Raw genomic sequence first — 23881 nt, 5'->3', positions numbered from 1 at the left:
CCTAAGCCTGATATGAAGCCCATGCTTTTAACAGTTCCATATGTTCCTCATTGAGCCAAATGTTGAGTTTTAAGATAGTAAGTTAGAACACTAAAAGATAATGGTCCTGATATAGTGAAATTGCAGTCTATATAGAGAGATAAAGCGACAGGAAAAGAAAACGTTAAAGCAATTTTTACATCCTCTCCTTCCTCCCCACAGAGTCCCCAAGTGGACTTACAAGAAGAGGGTGGGCTTGGCAGCGAGGGAAATTCACTTTCTACCCACCATATCAGCATCTTTTCAATCACCATACTGCTTCCTGAACAGACCCTGTCCACACCCTAACCAGCCCCAGAACTCCCAATTCATTCCTTCAGACAAATCCAGAAGGTGGGACATCTACAGGGAACATGCCTCAGTCTTTTCAAAAAGTCAATGTCATTGTGTATGGCAAAGGGACAGGAAGGTTTTGGGGTGGGGCAGGAAGTAGAAAACAATGCTTATATTGAGTCTTCAAAGACATAATAATCAAAAGCTACTCACAGCCCTTGATAGGATCCTACTAACAACTTAGCTATAAAAGACATTTTGTTCAGATTCCCATACCACCCAGCCTCCCAAAAAAAAAAAAAAAAAAAAGAGAGAGAGAAAGGAGAGGAAGGGAATGGGAAACAAAAAGACCAAAAGAAAGGCTACAGAAAAATAATGTGGACACTACACAAATTAGAAATAAACCCTAATTTGACTAAATATAATTTTGGAGGCCAAATTACATGTAAGTGAAACATTTAGAGAAAGAATCCTTCAATTCTGATCATTCATCAATTCCAGAAATATACCTCGAAAGCAATGGAACAAAGTCCCATGGAGGAAGAGGAAGAACAGCTAAAAGGAGGAAGAGAAAAACGGAAAGAGAAACATTAGTGCAAAGGTATCTAATGAGAGGGCCGGCCCGGTGGCGCACTGCGCTAGTGCGCCGCTTGAGAAGCGCGGTGGCGCTCCCGCCGAGGGCTCGGATCCCACATACAGACCGGTTCCCGCTCGCTGGCTGAGCGAGGCGCGGGGGCAACACCGAGGGTTGCGATCCCGTTGCCGGTCCCGGTCCGGTACGGGGGCGACACTGAGGGTTGCGATCCGTTGCCGGACACGGAAAAAGACAAAAAAAACAAACAAACAAACAAACAAAAAAAAAGGTATCTAATGAGAAATGACTCAAATGATAAGGTGTGGGAGGGTCATCTGGAAAAGGCCTAGGGAGGAACACTTCTACATACTAGACCACACTGCCACACTTCATTTCCAGGATTCAACCACTGTTGAAAATGTTTTTCCAGCCGCCAAAAAAAAAGATTTTCTTTTTCCAGGTAAACTTCCACCTTCATATTATGCACCTAGTTGCTTTTTTCATCATTACAGAAAGCAGCCACTTCGACCACACCCATTATAAGGAACTTCTGAACAAGACTCCTACTATCCACACAGGAGACGTCCTATTTGCTGGCTGTCATGCTATTAGTTTCTTCCACAATTACCTTGGAATCTGCCACTTTATCCAGGCCTAACTCTTGAATAACCCTGTTAATCCGTTCATTTTTTTCATGATTCGTCATAGTTGTTGAAAGCCGGAGAGCTGCTGAGAACTGTAAATTTTCTCTGACCGTCAAAGTGCCCATCACGACATCATCCTTAAGGGAAAATGACATTTTAATGAGACATATCAAGTCTTTTCTAAGACTATCATTCTTTAGCATATGTAACTTAATCCACAAAAGTAACATAGCTAAGGTAATGTTCTAGCTAATGATGAACTTTCAATTCTACAAATTGAAATAACTTCATTTACAGACAGCTATGAAGCCTAATGGAATCATTATCATGCCTGTCAGTATACCCAAACAGAACACAGGTAATTACAATGACTACTAGCAGACATTTCTAGACTGCTTCATGCAAGTACTTGCCAAAACATCTTTCTCAGCTAGGGGAGGAAGAAAGGCGAAGGGCAAAAAGTACAACACTAGTATATCCTTTGGAAATGATGTAACTAGAATTGATATCATTGCCCTTACAAGGGTCATATTCCAGGTCCTCCCTGCCTTTTTATTTAACACCACCCTGAATTTTATGGGAGATTACAGAAAGCTGGAATAAAGAAAGTTGGTTCTATGAGCATGGCATATGATCAACTGAAGCATAATGAATTATCAGCCAAGACACTTGTCTGTATAAAAACAGAGGAAACCTAAAATGCAGACCCACTAAGGCTGGCTTGTAAGCTCAGTTGGGAGAGCATAGCCTTGTAAGACCAATGTCACAGGTTCAGATCCCTATACAAGGTAGCAGCCAAAATAAATGAATGAATAAATAAATACATAAATACATAAAGGAAATATACAGCTAAAATGCAAACCCACTAATACTTACTTGTACAACGTAACCTGAATTACATTTGAAATCGGCAGGTTGAGGTGCTCCATTTACCAAAACATCTCCAGATAATCCATGTGGATCTTTCCTTGCAGCTAAGACATCTAACAACCTATGAAAGGACATATATGTTGTGATTTGCTTTCCCTTCAACACAGGCTATATCTTCTAGCTACTATGAATCCGAATTCTGCTCAAGTTAGAAAATTGGTTAAGAAATTCTATGGTTTAATTAAAATTATATACATACTTAAATTCACGCCTTTCTTTTTTATTAAATGCTACAATAGGGCACCAAAACATAACAGCAAGACAACACTGGCTGATCTAGCACAGACCTCCCAAATGGCCCTCCTGGATGTTTGACCTTGGTGGTCAACACAGGCAATGTGCTCCTCTAAGATTCATGCCTTAACTTATACCTTCTGCTCCATCTCCCTACTTTTATTATGACCCCCTAGCTTTCCTCCATTAGCTCATAACATGGCCAACTGCTGTATGCCAATCACTTTATGATGTCCTATTAGTAAAGCTCATCTAATAAGACTTCCTGGTCCCAGGGAGAGAACCACCAGCCAGTACAAATGCATGTTATTTACAGCACCTACAACCAGACCAATGCATGGCAAACACTCTACAAATACCTGCATGGAAAAAGTAGTTTTAAAGACACACTAAAACTGCACAGAAAAAGCTTACTTATATTCTCTCTCATACTCACGAAGATTTGCCTCCACCCGTGGGTCCCAGAATGGCATTGAGGCCAGGCTTCATGATTCCACTGTAAACACAAAAACATACTCGTTTACTGTTCCACCTTAAATGGGGTTCTATTAATTTAGGGTCTGCATCAAATATACTCAATGAAAGCTGATGAAATTACAGATGGAAAACAAGTATAAACCAACTCTTAAAGGAAAAAAAAAACTTAATCAATAGAAGTCTAATATACAAAGGATGTAAATCACTAGTCAGGACCTATAAAAAAATGGCTTAGGTCCCTCTAAATTCCCTACACATATTCTCTAACCCACTTGTATTTTTTGGAAAAGCACACATCCAATGTTGAAGGTTCCTTAAAACAAGTAACAAGATTCTTATGAAGCACCTCTACTACATTTACACCTCTTGACAGTGTAAAGTACATAATACGTTTTGGGTAATGTTTAATGATCAGTACTATATCTTCAAGTCGCCTTATTTGCTACCTAGTCAAGTTCTACACAACCAATAAATCACTGATCTGTAGAATACCAGCAGAAATGTTCTTACTGTGAAAATCTAATCAGCTCAAGAATACATCTTAAGTAGAAATCCAAAGGCTAGAAAAAAGCACTTAGAGGAAAAAAGAAAACATCAACAGTTCTTAACCCTCAAAAAAAAAAAAAAAAAACAAAAAAAATTTCTACCCCCAAAAAAAAAAAAAAAAAACAAAAAAAATTTCTACCCCCAAAAAAAAAAAAAAAAAACAACCCTCTTAATCCAAACAGAAAAGCAGAATATATACGTCAAGATATATACCATTTTCTTCCTTGTAAAGTATCAGATAAGTGGACTGAAAATTCTCAGTCGAGAAGTGGAAGACATCACTTCAGTAGGGAGTGTCCTTTAAGGATGTATAGATACAAGCATGTTTCAAACAAACTAAATGGATATTTGAGAGTAGTGAATATTCAAATAGAGGAGGACAGGGAAAAAATTCTGGCCGTACCAACTGAGCTGAGACCCAGGAAGAGGGCAAATAGTTTGAATTTAATCCTAAACATAACAAGTAGAATGGTTAAGTAGAGTGAAGTAGAGACAGAAGAATTAGAGTAGGACCACGGCAGTTACACAGGCAGGATGAAACGGAGGCCTGACTTAGACCTTTCAAGATCCTGATGTCTATGCTCAATCTCTCTTTAGAATTGGTAAGTAGCAAAAAAGAAAAAAAAAAAAAAAGATATTACACGAAGTCAATGGAGCTGGACAGTTAGCTCAGTTGGTTAGAGCATGGTGCTTGTACAGGGTTTGATCCCCGTACTGGCCAGCTGCCAAAAATAAAGGAATATTAGACATAGAATTGGTGAGTAGGTCAAAATGTATTCCACACAGAAAACTGTCTGTTCCAAAAGGAAAATCAAAGCCAAAGGCTATTTTATTCCCAGATAATGATTACCACAGAGGCCAATTCTATGATTATACAATTGTCATGAGTGATAAACTTCCCAATGCAACGGCACGCACTCCAGGTGCTTAAGTCCAAGAGAACCTCAGCATTTACTGCCTGCTATACTTGAATGGTCACACCCATAAAACTGCTAGTGGGTTATAGGGTAAAATATAGCTCTTGCTTTGCTCATCAACAGTAGGGCTGGTCACCTGTTTTCTGTTTTCATAAACAAAATGTTACTGGAACAGAGCTGTGCTCATTCATTTCCGTCCTGCCTATGGCTGCTTTCATGCTACAGCAGAGCTGAGTAAGCTGCAGCACGCATGTATGGCCGTAAAGCTGAAAATATTTACTATCTGGCTCATTACAGAAAGAGTTTGCTGATGCAGGGTTCTAGCCTATGTTCTACAATTCCCTGGTCTCACCACCCCACCCTCCACCCTTCTTTTTTTTTTTAATTTTGTGGCTGGCTGGTACAGGGATCCGAACCCTTGACCTTGATGTTAATAACACCATACTGTGCTCTAACCAACTGAGCTAACCAGCCAGCCCTCCACCCTTCTATGAACCTTCCAACCCTGATCTCCACCCTTATTTACTGTTTTACAGCATTTGCACACAGGCAGTTTTTGCTCCCTATACTGTAAAACCCCATCAGCAAGAACTGTGTGACATGGTTACTAATCCCACCCCTTTCCCCCACCCGTAAATGCAGCACAGAGGTCTACAACCACTGAATATTGAATGCTGAATACGTGAAATGAAACTGACCCAAAAGATTCAAGTCACATCTATTACACTTTAGTGGATAGTGGTCAATCCTTTGGTCTTGTTCTGTTTATGGACAAGAGAGGTCAGTGCCATTCCCACTACTTGGAGCATGGCCCAACTCCATAAACACATACACACACGTGTGGGCACTATCTGTACTTTATCTCCACATCCCCAACCCTCCCATTTAGGGTTAGGAGCTTCCGCTGTGTCTTTTAATCCTTCTATCACAGCTGAACACACAGAAAATGCTCTAGTTTTCTGAATTTCCCACTAGACTATAAGGTTTCTCAGAACACAGGACATACCTGTGTTATTAGCATCTTGCACAATGCCAGGTACCTAGAAGGCATTCAAAATTTGTTGAATAAATGAATCTCTACATTTTATAAATGGGAATTACTTTTTTTTTTTTTTTTTTCTAAATGATAACCAGTAAGGGGATCTTAACCCTTGACTTGGTGTTGTCAGCACCACGCTCTACCAAGTGAGCTTACCAGCCATCCCTATACAGGGATCCAAACCCAGGGCCTTGGTGTTATCGGCACCACACTCTCCCAAGTGAGCCACAGGCCAGCCCCGGGAATTACTTCTAAGAAAACAAACCCAAAAATTTTTCAAAAAACGGGTCGAGGAGTAGGAAACAGCTTACTAAAAACAGGTATATTCTGACTGGAAAGAAAACTTAGTCACCTTCCCTACTAAACTTGCCCTACCCCTCCTTTCTTAGTAGAAAAAATACTGGAGGTGCAGTGACCACCAGTATTCAAGAACACAGGCTGTGAGGGGGTGGGAGGAAGAGAGCAGACAGCTGGAGAGTGGGGAGACTGCTTGTTTTGTTTTCATAAACAAAATGTTACTGGAACAGAGCTGTGCTCATTCACTTCCGTACTGCCTATGGCTGCTTTCATGCTACAGCAGAGTTGAGTAGCTGCAGCACACATGTATGGCCATAAAGCTGAAAATATTTACTATCTAGCTCTTCACAGAGTTTGCTGATGCCAGATAGGGTATAAGAAAACAGACCGAGCAAACTAGTAAGTATACTAAAAATAATGACAGCCAGGTTTTTTACTCTGAGAAGATTTTTACAAACATGAAAATGTGGAAAGAATCCTGAAGTGTTAGACTGGAAAACTCCCAGGATGCTGTGGGAGCAGCCACCCAACACCCCTCCTGGCTGGATCCGCATGCACCTGCAGGTGTGTGTGCACACATGTGTATATGTACATGCATACATATATTCCCTAGGTCTGTCCACTGAGAAGGCCTGGAAGCTATGACATCCCAATAGGAATGAGCATTCTAAACACCCAACTCTTAGTTTATAAACACCATCCTCTGCAAAAATGAACATAAGCTAATTCCAGGTCTGAAGGAGGGTAAGTACGAAATGAGCCTGGAACTTCTTGCTCTGCCAAGAAAATACTCATAAAATGAGAGGATATATCAAAAGGAGGAGGGTGGGGGAACCACCTTGAAATTCTCCCACTGACCCAATCAGGAACAATAGCAGTATCAAGGTAAATAATAATATATTTATGCAATAATGCTACTGAATACAATATGAATTCTTGAGTCTGTACCGATATAAATAAGCGAGGGGCTGGCCAGTTAGCTCAATTGGTTAGAGCATAGCCTAATAACACCAAGGTCAAGGGGTTCAGGGCTTCATTCTGGCCAGCCTCCAGAAAAGTAAGTAAATAAAATAAATGAAAGGAGATGATGAAAGAAGGTTTTTCCTTTTAGTAGAATGCAAACTAACACATATAGAAGAGTTGGTAAGAACAGAAAATCACCCTTTGACAACTATCAAGAGGCTGATTGAGGCAGCAGTCATCAATGGGGGCTGAAGCTGGTGAGTCGAAGTTCAACGATTCTGGAAATTGGATTCTGGAATAATGTCAGGGTATGTCCCCTCATAACACTAATTAATTAGTACTAATGGAAAATGGTGACATGGTGAAGTTTGGCAGATACCATACGTGACCAGGTGATCAATTTTAACATCACCTGGGATGGGACTAGACAGGGAAATACCAGGTTGGATGAGACTGAAGAGAAGATGTGGTGGTCAGTCAGTTCTGTGAGGAACAAGGTTGACCAGCAGCCCCTCAGGACTCACCACTGCCTTCATTATGAGGCTACATTTCCTGTCTGCTGCTCCCAGACAATGACCAACAGTGCCATTATTTCTGGAAAATAGTTCTAGAAGTGAGATAACAAAATGTCCAAAGGAAAAACAAAAATTAAAATTCTCACCAGCTGGGGCCGGCCCGGTGGCGCACTGCTACAGTGTGCCGCTTGGGAGCGCAGTGGCGCTCCCGCCGAGGGTTCGGATCCCACATACAGACCAGTTCCCACTCACTGGCTGAGCGAGGTGCGGGCGCAACACCGAGGGTTGCGATCCCGTTGCCAGTCCCGGTCCGGTACTGGAGCGATACTGAGGGTTGCGATCCGTTGCCGGACACGAAAAAAGACAAAAAAAAAAAATTCTCACCAGCTATTTTGAAATATAGTTACTATTTTGAATGATGGTGCTATCAAATAGGAATCAAAAATGAGATAAATGACAGCAACCTTTGCCTCCCACCCCAGAAACTCTTAGTTGAAGCCAGCAGACAGAAGAAAGACTGGGAACACCACAGCCAAAAACAGGGTGACCTTTCTCATGGACACTTAAGCCACAGATGTGAATCACAAGAACACCAATGCTTGGCGTCCTTTTAACTGTAAAATCTGAAAGAACTGTGTGATGTGACTGTATTTTACGAGGACAGGAACGCCTGCAAGGATGACCTTCACCACCTGCTCAAATGCATACCATTCAACCATAGAAATGCTGTGAAGCCTTGAGCAGATGACACATAGTATAACAAGTTACTAATCTACTTGCTATAAAGGATAAGACAAACGTACCCTCACACCAGACACACTTTAAATCTATTGAATCTGCACCTATTCACATCATTTGTTACCTTCCATCTCTCTCAGCACAAAATCTGAAGTGGCCAACATTTTCTTTTTTTTTATTATTTTTTATCTTTTGTGGCAGCTGGCCAGTACAATATTTTCTTTTTGTTGTTGTTGTTGGTTTCTGTTTTTTTCTTGGTGGCTGGCCGGTACAGGGATCTGAACCCCTGACCTCGGTGTTATAAGGCTGCACTCTAACCAACTGATATTTTCTTGATTATGATGTTTCACAAAGAGCTTCTCAGCTTTTCAAAACAGTCAGCCAATTCTACCTACGCATGTAGCAAAGGATAAGAGCTTTGCATCCACCATTCCTCTACGTATTCTTAGTCAAGGTTTCTCAGCTAACAGGAGAAAGCAACAAGGAAGCAGCCAAGACAATAGGTGTTGCTGCATGGAGATCGTTCTAATCCTGCACAGCCCCTGGCCTCAGCCCAATCAAATCACACATCCCCCTTGTTTCTCTCCCACCCACATTCCAAAATTTTCTTCCCTGTCTTGTCATTTCTAGGAGTTGGCTGCTATAAATAGAAAAGACCAGAGTCCCATATAAACACGAAGAAAATCCAAGAAACATCTGATTCCATATAGATTTGCAGCCACACCTGGCCAAAGGGCTCTTTAACTATTCTTCCATCCTTGCAGCCAGGGAGCTTTTTGCCTTGTTTAGGAGTAATTATTTCCCCTATTAAACAAACAAAACAAAGCACACTGGTCATGATGTCTCAGAAAACTCAAATTACTCCCCACACCACAGAGGGGAAGAATCGAGCTCAAGTTTCTAGAAATCAGAAAAACATTAACAACCCTAATGGCCAGCTAGCGTCTGTGAAATAAAAGGGATACCCGGTGGTGAGTAGGCTATATAGAAATGCTCATTTCCCTCCCTGCTCTTCCACCCCACTTTACCACCACATGATGAACTCATTGGTATATGAAAAGAACAAAAATCATAGTTACTGGGTGCTTTTAAAATATAATTAAATGCACTGATTTGGATCCTAATATTTTTTTTGGCAGCTGGCCGGTAAAGGAATCGAACCTTGGTGTTATGAGCAACATGCTCTAACCAATTGAGCTAAACTGCCAGCCCCCTTGGATCCTAAATTCTAATCACTTTAGATGTCATCTGTTCAACTTAAGCTAAACTATAGTTGTCTTACATTTAAATATTTCCTGCCTGTATAATAGAGGGAAGTATTAAGTAAATTGTTAATATCAGAGCACGGTGTTATAACACCAAAGTCAAGGGTTCGGATACCCCCCCAAAATTGTTAATAGATAATAAAGTACTATAAGTAGGCCACTCACTTGAAACAAGTGTATTTGAAAAGCAAAGTACTATACTTTCACAATATACTGTCATTTCAACCTCCTTGCTTCTAGAACATAGGTGACATAAAGTACACAAGTACCTAAAAAAGTATCTAGCTCAGAAAGTGCGTCAGCAGGTCTTCTACTAAACAGATTAAAAAATTGAAGCTCAAAGATTATAATTATATTCCCACAATCAAAAAGCATTAAATCATACAGTCAGGCCTCTTTCCACCAAACCACAAGCCTTACCCAGGAAAAACAAAATAACACATTAATCGTTCAGTTTCTCAAACAAACATTGATGCACATGGTACAACATTTTTAAAAAGTGTGGGAGTTCCTCTGAAAGTTAAATATATACCTAACACATGACCCAATCATTTCACTCTTTGTTTATCTAAAAGAAATGAAAGCAGGTATCTGTATATCTGTACAAAGACCTGTGCACAGATATTCACCACAGCTTTACTAATAATAGGCAAAACCTGTGAAGTATGCACATACTTGACATTCGATAGTATTTCTTTCTCAACTATTTTTCGACCAGGTAGAAAGCCACTCTTCACTTTTACTCGATAGCAGATGTTATGAAAACTTAACACGGCTCCTTTAGTAAACGCCTTCAGGTCACTGGAGGTTGCCCCAGGTAGGCCATTGGTGTTTCCTTGTGCCATTGGGATAACAACTTGGACATTATCGTCAGACATCTGGAGAGTTTCTGCCTTTCTGTAAAGGGAAAAGCAATAATAAGTTGACAGTCCAGATAAATGATCGTAAACGCTGATAAAACATTTAAAACAAGTCTATTTTAAGTTGCCCTGATGCAATGAGTAACTTCATTTCCAATGAACAGCCCATATCACTATAGTAAGAACAACCTTAGAACCTATATTGGGAGCCAGACAAAACTTTGAAAACTAAACTCCAATTAGATGTGAAATTCCTAATAAGTAAATGGGCCCTTATAAGTAAAAGAAGAGTATGAAAATTACTCAAAACTCATGAAACAGGAAAAAGATAGGTGGGGGTTGCACTTGTCTGGCTTGAACAGCACAGTATGATACAACTCACCTTCAAAGACAGACTACATAACCAGCATCACACACCCTGTATTTTTTGTTTTTTAATTTGGAGTTTATGACACCATTATTACCAAAAGGGGCTCAGCCAAGCAGTCAGGACAGGAGAAATTTCTCAGAATATAGATCCAGACTTTACATCTTTAGTTGTTATGCACCTTTAATCACCTAAGAAGGTAAAATCCAAAATTATTTGCAACGACATAATCATTTCCTTAATGGGCAAGCATATTTAAATTTTAGAAGATTTAAAATTAAGTATGAAAATGATTAAGTAAATCAAACCAATCCTTAAGCAAGCTAAAGACTTTTTAAGTTTTAAATTTACAAATGAAGTTTTAAAATTTTCATTTAACAAGTTACAATAGGCCCTTTAAAAAGACTTGAGTAAAACCTTACGTGAACTTAACACCTTGTGAAATGTTTGAAATGTTAACTTCAATAAACCTAGCTTTTAATTTTTACAAGGCAAAGTAATCCATGAAGAACTTTCTGTCTGTGATGGAGTAGCTGTTCCAAACAAATCGTCCTCCTAAGAACAACTATAAAAGACATAATATAAGAAGCAATTGTTTGAAGAGTTTTCTGTGATGAGAGCAACCGAAGCAACCAGGACTTGAGGAACCAAAATCCTAGAAAGCGGTAGGAGGAAACAGCTCTGAAAAGAGCCCAGCATTTGTGCCCTTTCCTCTTGAGGTAGGTTTTGTGTGTGTGTGTGTTTTCTTTTGGCAGCTGACTAGTAAGGGAATCCAAACCCGTGATCTTAGTGTTATAAGGCTGCGCTCTGAGACTTGAGGCAGGTACTTGCACCTGCAAATTATATACACAGGGCAAAACTCTAAAAAAAAAAAAATTCAGGCAGGAAGAAGCTACTACTGGTGGCTTCTTCCTGAAGCCTCTAATATTTCTGAGCAAATATTTCAGCAGTCTCTCAGTGCTAGGGAGACAAAGTTTAAACTGTGGGCCTAATAACAGGAGCATCCCTGGAAACCCCAAGCTTTTGAGATCTCCCAAAGGTCATGCCTTGGGAATATGGGCAAACCAAAAAGAAATCACCTCTCCTGATCAAGGTGATCTGCTCAGACTCTGTCTCCTAGAAGAAAGTTAAATCCACTCTCAAAAGAAAATATCATCTAAATTTTCAAACAAAAATTACTGGGCATGACAGAAAACAGAACCTAATGTTCCACAAATGAGAATAGAAATAGACCCATAGGTAATCCAAACTGGAGTTATCAGATATTGACATTAAAACGACTGACTTATACGTTTGAGAAAATAAATGAAAAGATACACTATCACCAAAGAACCAGAATTTATAAAAAACAAATCAAAACTAAGAATTTAATAGATGAGTTTAACAGCAGTTTAGACACAGATTAGGAAAGTGAATTAATTACCTAGTGAACTGGAAGACTGATATGGAGAAAAGATGAAGGATGAAAATTATGAATGCTTAAAATTATCACCATAAAAAAAGGTGGGGGAAACCCTCCAGATTGAAAAAAATGAGAACTACATAAAAGAGCATAAGAAACATGTGGCACATGATGAAAAAGGTCTGGCATATGTGTAACTGAAGACCTGGGAGAGGAGGAAAAATGAAGCAGAATCAACATTTGAAGAAATACTGACCAAGTATTTTCCAAAACTTCTTCTGAAGGTATCAACCCACAGATTGAAGAAGGTCTAGGAACATCAAGCAGGATAAATACAAGAAAACCAAGGCTCTGCCACAACCTCTGTGGCACTGAGACCTGCACTGACTGGGGGAGCCGTAGGGAGGATGTCGGAACACCCAGAAGCCAGGAAATGGGCTCAATGGCCTTTGTGGATGTGGCTGTGAACTTCACCCTGGAGGAGTGGGCTATGCTGGATCATTCCCCAAAAAAACTCTACAGAGATGTCATGGGGGAAATCTTTGCAAACTTATAGGGAAAAAAAAAGGGAAGGCGAACACTGAAGATCAGTACAAAAATCACAGAAGTCTAAGGCAAGCAATCATATTACAGACAAAGTCAGTCAAAGTGGAGAGTCATCACTGTGGAGAAACTTTCAGCCAGTTACCAAATCTTAACCTGAAGGAGAAAAGTCCTCCTGGAGTAAAAGTATGTGAATGTAGTTTGTGTGAAAAAATGTGCATGTGTCATTCATCTCTTCATAAGCACATCCCATCTCACACTGGACCCAAACTATATAAAAATCAGGAATATGAAGATATAAACAAGAGCAATGTGGGAAAGCCTTTAGTTACTGCCACTCTTTTCGAATTTATGACAGGACTCACACTGGAGAGAAACCCTGTGACTGTAAGGAACGTGGGAAAGACTTTAGGTTTTCCACTCCCCTTTGAAGACATGAAAGAACTCACAGCGGAGTAAAACCCTATGAAAGTAAGGTATGTGGGAAAGCATTCATTTCTCACACTGGAAATGGACCTTATAAATGTAAGGAATGTGGAAAAGCCTTTGACTATTCCAGTTCATCTAAAGTTATGAAGAACCCAAACTGGAGAAAAACCCTATGAACGTAAACAATGTCATACAGGTTTCATTTGTTCCAGTCTCTATCAAAAGCATGAAAAAACTCACACTGGATAAAAGTGCTCAACGCTAAGGAACGTGGAAAAGCCTTCAGTGGGCCCACATACCGACAAAAACATGTACAAAATGTAGCCTGGATTGAAACCCCATCAGTTTTAAAAATATAGGAAAGTTTCAAATTTCACCAATTACTTTATAAGTCATGTGAAAAATTACACTGCAGTGAAATCCTACAAATGTCATAAATATAAAAAGCCTGATGGACATTAATGTATAATGCTCTAAAACATTTACAAAGTGAAAGAAATGTTGTAAAAGTAATAAATGTTTGGGCCGGCCCGGTGGCGCACTGGATAAGTGCGCCGCTTGGGAAGCGCGGCGGCGCTCCCGCCTGAGGGTTCGGATCCCACATACAGACCGGTTCCCGCTCACTGGCTGAGCGTGGTGCTGACAACACCAAGTCAAGGGTTAAGATCCCCTTACCGGTCATCTTTTTTAAAAAAAAAAAAAAAGTAATAAATGTTTGGGCCGGCCCGGTGGCGCACTGGATAAGTGCGCCGCTTGGGAAGCGCGGCGGCGCTCCCGCCTGAGGGTTCGGATCCCACATACAGACCGGTTCCCGCTCACTGGCTGAGCGTGGTGCTGACAACACCAAGTCAAGGGTTAAGATCCCCTTACCGGTCATCTTTTTTAAAAAAAAAAAAAAAAAAAGGGAAGAAATCCACACGTAGGCATACCATAGTAAAACTGCCAAAAACCAAAGTAATCTCTGAATAATTGTTTCAATATCCAAAAACTTACCACATTTACAGGGCTCTATTCATTTTGGAAACTGGGAAGTAGTAGGAAACCATTTAAAGATTGGCACTGGTTGGCCAGTTTGCTCAGGTGGTTACAGCACAGTGTTATATAACACCAGGGTCACAGTTTCGGATCCCCATACCGGCCAAACCCCTCCCCCCCAAAATTAAAGGCACCCAGGAAATTAAACATAAATATTTGAGTTTTATTCTGTGAAAAATGAATAGTAATAATTAGTCAAAATTCAATTTTCTTGAAGCCATGAAAGGGAAGGCACTTGGGCTGGCCTGTGGCTCACTCAGGACAGCTTGGTGCTGACAACACTAAGTCAAGGGTTAAGATCCCCTTACCAGTCATCTTAAAAAAAAAAAAAAAGAAAGGGAAGGCACTTTAATTTAAAAACTTCATAAGCCATCTGCCCATGGCTTCAGAAACCAAAATATGCCAACTCCAACACCAACAATCACTTCTGCTACTGCCATCTCATGTGATGTTCAACCAAGGGGGACACTTTCCAACCTTCTCCCAAGAATTAAGAGAATCAAATAACATATCGCTTGAATTTAAATAGGTCATTGACTGAAGATGGAAAGTTTTGAGATATTTCTGAGGTGTCTCACTAATAAAAGGCAACAACGGGAACTAAAGTACCCAAGAAAGATCACCCATGCCCACTCAAGACAGAGGGCGAAAACTTTTCAATGCAATATCATTCTCAGAAGTGTGTGCATAAAGCTTACCTTCCCTGTGACAGGATTAAGTTTGTAATTCACATTGCCTCAGAGCTGCTTAGTTCCTCACTAGGATTTTTTTTTTTTTTTCCCCCCGCGGCTGGCCAGTAACAGGGAAGAATCAAACCCTGGACCTTGGTGTTATCAACCCCTCACTCTAACAATCTTCCTCAGGGAGACTGCAAGACCTTAGTAACTCTTGAGTCACAGACCAAGTGATTAGACAGGTACAACCGTGGCACACCATCCAGCTGAAGCACGTTATACCAAAAGAGGGGAGGAAAGGAAAAACAAACTTTAATTCTAACACCAATATGGAACGATGGGCAGGTTAGCTCAGTTGGTTAGAGTATGGCCTTGTAACACCAAGGTCAAGGGTTTGGATCCCCATACCAGCCAGCGCCAAAAAAAAAAAAGGAAAAAAAAAATATGGAACAATGCATCACTCTAAGATGAAACAAGAACACATAGTTAGGATTTAAAAATAAAGAAAATACAACACCTCAGCACCAAACTAACTTCAAAATACCCAATCTCTAGTTAACACAGTATACTGGCTTTAGGTGACTCACTAAAAGTAATAACTGCCTTCAGGTAAACATGAATCTTTCCCTATGGTCAGAAGCTTTCTAGTCATATGTCCTGCTCACTGGATTAGCGTCATCTTCTTTTTATATAAAGGAAAATACCCAAATCACATCTAGATTTCCGTATGATAAAAAGCAGTTTCTCCCCTTGTTGCTGTTTCCCGGCTTCCAGAGGACCTGCTAATCCTAACTGGGTTTTTATCACTTTTTGTGTCCTAGACCCAGGGCAAAGACCTTAAATCCTTAAATTAGAAAAGCCTCCAAATGGCTTTACAAATAGCCTGAACCCAGCCTATTCACTCATGTTATCTGGCCTGCTGACATCTCTTAGACAACTGGAAAAGTCGCTTCAAACAGGATCTAGAGTCTTTATGTTCGGGAGATTTTCTTCCCCTCCCCAGCTGTTCCTTTTCTGGTGGTCTACCTATATCACCTCTCTTCTTGTTGCTTTCTAACTAGCGAGGCCACATTTTTACTTTTTTTGAAGAGTTTAAACATTTTTCTTCAATATGCGCTAGTATATCTATTACAAAAATGATAATCTGCATTAAAAATACCAGTTTTCGGGGCTGGCAGATTAACTCACTTGGTTAGAGCGTGGTGCTGATAACACCAAGGTCAAGGGTTCGAATCCCCATACCAGCCTGCTGCCAAAAAATATGTGCAGGTATGTGCAGATAGAAGCCAGGGTGGCCTCAGGTCAAGAGTTCTACATTTTTCCTAGGGATGATATTAGCATAAAGAGAGCTGCACTCCACCTCACAGCCATGGGGCATGCTGTGGAAGCACATATCTCCTTAAACTCTTTACTGAGGTTCATGCCAAGAGATTACGATCCTGCCCAGGAGCTGGAGCACTGTCAGGTGATTGCTACAAACTTATCAAAAATAAAATCTGAATTTTTAACCTCTATAAATTAGCCCTTGCAACACAGGGTTTTCATGTTGTCACTGATTTGACAGTTTTCCCCTACAGCATCCACCATCCAGTGTTGACTCCACATTCCAATCAGGCTGCTCATAAGCAGTTTTGGAGTGAGACCCCTGAGGCGCTCTGGGCCCCACAATACTGTGGCAGAGGATCTGGGGAACGTGGCAGATAGAAAGAGACCCTGCCATGCAAGGTCTGTATGGTCAGTGAGAAGCCACCGAAGCCTTTTAATCAGGAAAGACTCGTAATCCTAATTATGTTTCTAAAAGAATACTCTGGCTGGTATGTGCATAATGAGGGGGTAGGGGAGGCAAGTGTGGAAGTAAGGGCCAGAAAACCAAGGGAGATGAGCTTGGACAAGGGGGTGGGACAAGGGAGTGGAGGGGACATCAAAAGTTCCAGGGCTCAAGAGTGATGAACTTTTGTTAAAAACTGAAAACCATAAACAAGACTCTCGAGGATGACAAACCTCCCCAGCCTCTTTAGGTCTTCATTATGCAATAATGTATTGCTCTAAGGTTTTCATAAATGGTACTGTAGGGAAGAAAAAACCCTCCTCTGGAACCTATGGAGGAAAAACTGTCCTCTCTAGGTTCTTCTGCTGGGACCCTGGAAGTTAATCTGGCAACAGAAAGTAAGTTTCACTATGTAAGTAAGCATGGGCTTTTGATAAAGAAATGAGACTCAAGGAGGTATCCAGAGGTTGAGGCTTATTACATTTTAGGTTAAAGGAAAGGGGTTTGGGGTTTCTGTGGGCAAGATGTGGAAGGAGAAGGAAAGATGTGGTAAGAAAGGGTTGTCTTAGGGGGCCAAGCCCGTGTCGCACTCGGGAGAGTGCGGCGCTGGGAACGCAGCAGTGCTCCCGCCGCAGGTTCGGATCCTATATAGGGATGACCGGTGCGCTCACAGCGCTCAGTGGCTGAGCGCGGTGCGGACGGGCTCAAAAAGGACAAAAAGAAAAGGGGGGGGGGCCGGCCCCTGGCTCACTCGGGGGAGAACGGGGCTGATAACACCAAGGCCAGAGGTTCGGATCCCATATAGGGATGGCTGGTTGCTCACTGGGTGCGCGTGGTGCTGACAACACCAAGTCAAGGGTCAAGATCCCCTTACCAGTCATCTTTAAAAAAAAAAAAAAAGGGGGGGGGGGGGGGCCGGCCCCTGGCTCACTCGGGGGAGAACGGGGCTGATAACACCAAGGCCAGAGGTTCGGATCCCATATAGGGATGGCTGGTTGCTCACTGGGTGCGCGTGGTGCTGACAACACCAAGTCAAGGGTCAAGATCCCCTTACCAGTCATCTTTAAAAAAAAAAAAAAAGGGGGGGGGGGGGGGCCGGCCCCTGGCTCACTCGGGGGAGAACGGGGCTGATAACACCAAGGCCAGAGGTTCGGATCCCATATAGGGATGGCTGGTTGCTCACTGGGTGCGCGTGGTGCTGACAACACCAAGTCAAGGGTCAAGATCCCCTTACCAGTCATCTTTAAAAAAAAAAAAAAAGGGGGGGGGGGGGGGCCGGCCCCTGGCTCACTCGGGGGAGAACGGGGCTGATAACACCAAGGCCAGAGGTTCGGATCCCATATAGGGATGGCTGGTTGCTCACTGGGTGCGCGTGGTGCTGACAACACCAAGTCAAGGGTCAAGATCCCCTTACCAGTCATCTTTAAAAAAAAAAAAAAAAAAAAAGAAAGGGTTGTCTTGTTACTCAGATAAGTCTCTCTCAGGTGACACCTCTACAAATTGAAATTTCCTATAGAGATGTAAATTTCTTTTACAAAAGGGTAAATTTATACTCTATTTTTAGGCAGTCAGGGTGAGGTCAAGAGTTTTTCCTGCATCTGCTGGTTCTAAATTGCCTTAGCTCAAAACAATCCAAATGCCAAAGAGGCATATTTTGGGATGACATTTGCTGGTACCCTTCACTACAGACTTGCATTCAATTGTGCACCCAAGTGTGAACTGTTTGCAGCGGGGCATCAATGGCCTTACATCATCATACACAATTTTAAAGTTTAGTATCTTCGCAGCTGCAGTGAATTTCACAAACCATATAGAAGGTCTTTGTACTTGAACTTCCCATCCCCAAGATCTCTCCTCTAATGATCTTGCCCTTCCCACTAACTCTGACATTCGTTATCTCACCTTGTCACTGAATAAAGGCACCTTCTCACTCCCATCTTTCCAGCTCACACCCTCAATTACCAGAGGTTCTAGTTAACAGAGGCTGTTCCTATGAGATGCTTTTTACACATTCAAGATGGTCTAGAGTTCACAGGAGAGATTCTAGACACTTCCATGGATGGAGTTAAGACCCTGAGACCAGACAACCAGATGGCGTCCGGAATACTCCACTGTGGCATAAACATTATTTTGAGCTGAAGGCATTTGAATTCCTGAAATCCCTTATCTGCCTGAAAGCAGAGCCTCGCAAAAGAACTCAAAAAACTCAATTATCATAAATCCCTCCCCAGGAGCAACCAGAGAAGATTAACTCTTATAAGAGACATTGTGGCAAAACTATCACATCTCCCCTACTCTCCTAAGGGCCACTCCTAAGGGCCTATTTATCTTTCCTAAAGGTCATTTGTTTTCCCACAAATGCCCTTCTCCCCCACCCCAACTCCCATCCCAGCCCTCTACCTATTAAGATGGTATGTATGGCCCAAACTCTAACCCTTAACGTTTTATTTGAACCTGTGATTAAACCTGTTTTCTCTTGCAAATTTGGCAATTTAATTCACATGCCCACAAACACTAACCTAAGAGGGTAGAGGAAAAGTTTTTCCTCCCTACACTGTAGATAAAAGAAGTTCAAGGACTGAACCCTGAGGCTGTTCTAAAATTGTAGGAAAAAATGATAATAAATAAAATTGCAGAGATGAGGAAGCACCAGCAAGAGATACATAACTCGACAAAGTTAAAAACCAACAACGTTCTTCATTCCCACAAATTATACAACAAATCGCTTGTGATTCTCTCATGCATTGTGATTCAGCATAATGGGAGTCAGACTGAAAAGCACCTGTGCTTCTCTCCACTTCCTTCAGCAACATGCAACCGGCCATATGCCAATATTTGGATTATAGCTTCTACAACGTTCTTCAAAAGTTGGGTTCAGGGCCGGCCTGTGGCTCACTCGGTAGAGTGCGGTGCTGATAACACCAAGGCCACGGGTTCGGATCCCATATAGGGATGGCCGGTTCGCTCACTGCCTGAGCGTGGTGCTGACAACACCAAGTCGGGTTAAGATCCCCTTACCGGTCATCTTTAAAAAAAAAAAAAAAAAAGTTGGGTTCACAGAGCAGGAAAGTTTTTTTTTTTTTTTTTTTTTGGTGGTTGGCCGGTACAGGGATAGAACCCTGGACCTTTTCTTCTTCTCTTACTCTTTGCCCTCAGCTTTCTCCTATATTGTAAGTGAATAAAAGAATGGTATTTATAAAAAGCATCTCCTTTAGACTTCACTGCAAACCTTAAATTTCTAAAGTCACATTTGTATTTGAAAATTGAATTTGCCTACAGATGCTAGGTATCGTAAAAGCAGGGACTTAATGTTCACTATTTTTCAGAGTATCCTTCAGAGTTCCTCATACCCTGTTCTCAATTACTAAAGACAAATTCACAATGTGCCACACCCTTGCTGCAAAGTATCTTAATAAAGCTATTATAAGCACTAGCAGAATGAAGTCACTAACAATCATGTTAAGGAGTAGATTCTTATGACTCCTCTAGAGAGGTGAGATTCTGGTAGGATCACTACATATAAAATTTAGAAAGATCATAAATACACACAGAGACTTCACCTCAAATTTTTGGAAGGTAAGATAAAGTCAAATCCTAAGAACTCAATATATTAACACAGCTATAGTTCACAGAAAATATAATTATCCTGTTCCAGTGCAGCCAGGAATGTCCTTCCCCACCTCAATTCCTACCTCACATTCATTTGATAATTGAGATACAGTTCCAGCCAAGGAGGAGTAGGCGACCTGGGAGGTGGGGAGGGTCTGGAAGCGGAGATAGACCAAGTAGATGGGAAGAAAAGATTGTTCCAGTAAAGGAATGCAAAATCCGGGCCGGCCTGGTGGCGCACTCGGTACAGTGCGGCGCTTAGGAGTGAGGGGGTGCTCCCACCGAGGGTTGGGATCCCATATAGAGACTGGCCCACTCACTGGTTGAGCGCGGTGCGGGTGTGACACCGAGGGTTGCGATCCCGTTACCGGTCACAAAAAAAGACAAAAAGGCAAAAAAAAAAAAGGAATGCAAAATCCTTAATTGAAAGGATTATGATGGGAAATACATGCAGTTTTTATGCTGGAGTTGAGCTTTTAGAGAGGGGCAGTGAGAAAGAGGCTAGAGAGGCAAGCAAAGGCCATGAAAGGCTGTCCTGAGCCTGGTCAGGAACTAAGACTTGACCTTGGAACTCAGGAGGGCCCTTGCCTGCAGGCTCCCTTCCTACCCTCTTCTCACCCATGCTGATCCTTCCAGCACTGATGAGACAAGAAAGCCCACAAGGGATCTATAGGAAATTAATGACTTACAGAAATTAATGGCTTATTACCCAAAAAAGAAAAAAGTGTCTTTTGGCAGGGCAACCTATGCCAACTTTACTCACTGTTCACTGTTCAGCCTAATCTTCTTTGCTTTTGTCATGTTCATTGGAAACATGTCAACAGTAAACATTATTGTAAACAGTATAATTCGCCCTTTTTAGGTGGAGTTTTCGGACTTTAATGTATAGTCATACAATCACCACAATCAAGATACAGACCATTTCCATCAAGCCAAAGAAATCCCCTCTACTAGCCCCTGACAACCACTGATCTGTTTTCTGTCTGTTTAATTTTTCAACTTAGTCTGAGTTCTCTTTAAATAGATGCAAATGAACATAATTCCATACAGCTATTCTTTTTTTCATTTTACATTCCCACAAAATTTGCAAGAATTCTGCTCAAATTGGTGTTTTTTTGTTTGTTTGTTTGTTTGTTTGTTCAAAAAACATGACTGGTAAGGGGATTTTAACCCCTGACTTGGTGTTAGCACCACGCTCTCCCAAGTGAGCTAACTGGCCATCCCTATATAGGGATCTGAACCCGTGACCTTAGTGTTATCAGCACCACAGTCTCCCAAGTGAGCCACGGGCCAGCCCCCAAATTGGTTTTAATCTGTGATAGAAAACCAAAACTTTAGGGCCGGCCCGTGGCTCACTCGGGAGAGTGCGGTGCTGATAACATCAAGGCCGCGGGTTCGGATCCCATACAGGGATGGCCGGTTGGCTCACTGGGTGAGCGTGGTGCTGACAACACCAAGACAAGGGTTAAGATCCCCTTACCGGTCATCTTTTTAAAAAAAAAAGAAAAGAAAACCAAAACTTTAGTCTAGAAAATATGTACTCAGATCATAAATAAAATGATTAAAACCAAGTACACACCAAGGTCAACGGTTCAGATCCCCTCACTGGCCCGATCAAGTGCAGTTTACATGTGTGTTACATCCCAAACTTTCTTAATCTTACTACAACTTGGTCAGCAGTTTCCAAGAAGAAACTGAGGTGTTCCGTACCTAAGGCTGCCGATAAAATGCTATCTAACCCATGGTAGAATGTATAGGATTTGAGTTCTTCCTGCCCTTAAACTTATTAGCCGTATAATCTTGGCAGAATCACTTAACCTCTCCAAGCCTCTGTTTCCCATCTGTGAAATTCAGTATTTACTAGCCTTATACTACACAGCACGCACTGAAGATGTAGCAGTGAACAAAATAGGGCAAACGTCCCTGCCATCAATGAGGTTACATATGAAAACTGTCAGTCAACAGTGTTATGAAGAAAAAAAAATAAAGCAAAAGAGGAAAGGTGGGCAGGGAAGGTCTTTCCAATGAGGCCTTTGAGCAGACACGGGAGGGTGGCTATCAAGAGGAGCATAACAAGTCCAAGTGCTAGTCTAAGGAACAGCAAAGAGGCCAGCAGGGCTGATGCAGAGGGAGGAAGGCAAGAGTATAGGAAACAAGGTCAGAGGAGGAGCAGTGCTTACCACTGACCTCTGTGAGGTCTTTGGTTTTGACTCCAAATAAGACTGAAAGCACCAGAAAGTTCTGAGCAAAGGAATGACATACCATGCACCGTGTTTAAAAGGACCACTCTGACTAGCATGAAGGGCGGGTAGGGGAAGGGATGGAACAAGGAGATTACATAAGAGACTATTGTAATAATCCAAGAGCCAAGATGGGGACATTGTCCGTAACTCTCCTCCATAGCCTATGAGAGCTCCTGAAGCCTTATTTATCTCTGTATATTCTGCCCCCAACGCAACCCCAGACACAAAGCACTCAAAAACTATAAAAGTTCAAACAGCTACTTTGGGATACCAGAATACACTCTGCAGCACTCTCTTCTTTGCCCACAAGAAGCCTGGAGTTGGGGGATTGGTGGGGTGGGAAGGCATGAAACTCCAGTGGGCAGGAGGCACCCGTATTCCCACAGCAAGATCACAACCAACGGAGGCTTTGTAAGGATTCTTGATAGTTCACCCGGTCCTAAACAATCCCACCTCCCCATCTCCCCCAGCCCTGCCCAATCTGGGAAAAACAAGGGCAAGAACAAATAATAATGAAGAACAAATAATAAGAAGAAGAATAAATAATGGTTTAGCTTCAGGCTGACCCGAACTGAAGAAAAGCTCATTTACATTTAAGAGGGAACTGATTGACAGGCTCCTATGAATTATTTATTTATTTGTGTGTGTGTGCACACAAGCGTGCCTGGCCACAGGGATGGAATCCTGGACATTGGTGTCATCAGCATAACCGGACAGCCCCTATGAATGTACATAAAAGGAGGAAGACTTGAGACGGGGGCTAGAGGGCTAGAGGGCCCATACTGGCAGACTCCGTGGAAGTGATGACCTTTCCTTTTCTCCCTTCGCAAAGCTGACCCTCCCCCAAAACTGGCACTGTGAGAAGATGAACCCCAGGGAGAGAGGGTGATTAGAGATTTGTGAGATCTTGAGGTGACAAAGGGGAAGAGGAACAGGCAAAAGTCAAGCTGAGTCTTGAGTTAGAACTTGCCAAAGCTCTACAGCACTGGGTCTACTATCCAGTTCTTCTTCCCCAAGAGTCTAATACATGTCTACTACGCAAATGTCAATATGCCTGATCCCTTCCAGTTTATAACTCAATAACCATACTCGCAATCAGACAATAAGAATGTGAACAGAAAATCAGCACTACTCAAAATTCTGACTGAAACCTACAGTAAGAAATACCTTTTGGGCTGGCCGATTAGCTCAGTCGGTTAGTGTGGTGTTGACAATACCAAGGTCCACTGTTTGATCCTTGCACTGGCCAGGCACACAAAAAGGAAATACCTTTTACATCTAAAATTATTTGAAAATAAAAAATTAAACGATGAAATAACCAGCATTTTTCAATGTTTATAATGAAAGTGAAATGTTAAGATTTAGCATGCCATCCTTGTTCTTTTTTTTTTTTTTCTAAAAGATGGCCGGTAAGGGGATCTTAACCCTTGACTTGGTGTTGTCAGCACCACGCTCTCCCAAGTGAGCAAACCGGCCATCCCTATATAGGGATCCGAACCT

The 23881-nt window shown here is 41.8% G+C and overlaps 1 protein-coding gene across 1 annotated transcript in view; it reads right to left on the bottom strand.

Moving 5' to 3' along the window:
* The window catches only part of ABCG2 (ATP-binding cassette, sub-family G (WHITE), member 2), a 42982-nt gene extending 19347 nt beyond the window's left edge, over positions 1 to 23635 (bottom strand). The window contains exons 1-5 of the mRNA XM_008574252.1: positions 23549 to 23635; positions 10127 to 10348; positions 3131 to 3190; positions 2407 to 2521; positions 1515 to 1667 (exon numbers count right to left, since the gene is read on the bottom strand). Coding sequence (XP_008572474.1) covers positions 1515 to 1667; positions 2407 to 2521; positions 3131 to 3190; positions 10127 to 10329 — 531 coding nt within the window. The 5' untranslated portion in view covers positions 10330 to 10348; positions 23549 to 23635. The remainder of the gene's footprint in view (positions 1 to 1514; positions 1668 to 2406; positions 2522 to 3130; positions 3191 to 10126; positions 10349 to 23548) is intronic.
* Between the last annotated feature and the right edge of the window lie 246 nt (positions 23636 to 23881).

Source organism: Galeopterus variegatus, unplaced genomic scaffold, assembly GCF_000696425.1.
Source record: "Galeopterus variegatus unplaced genomic scaffold, G_variegatus-3.0.2 Scaffold1019, whole genome shotgun sequence".
Classification (NCBI taxonomy): domain Eukaryota; kingdom Metazoa; phylum Chordata; class Mammalia; order Dermoptera; family Cynocephalidae; genus Galeopterus; species Galeopterus variegatus.
Note: the sequence above shows the minus strand (reverse complement) of the source record. Positions and strands in the feature narration are given on the sequence as shown.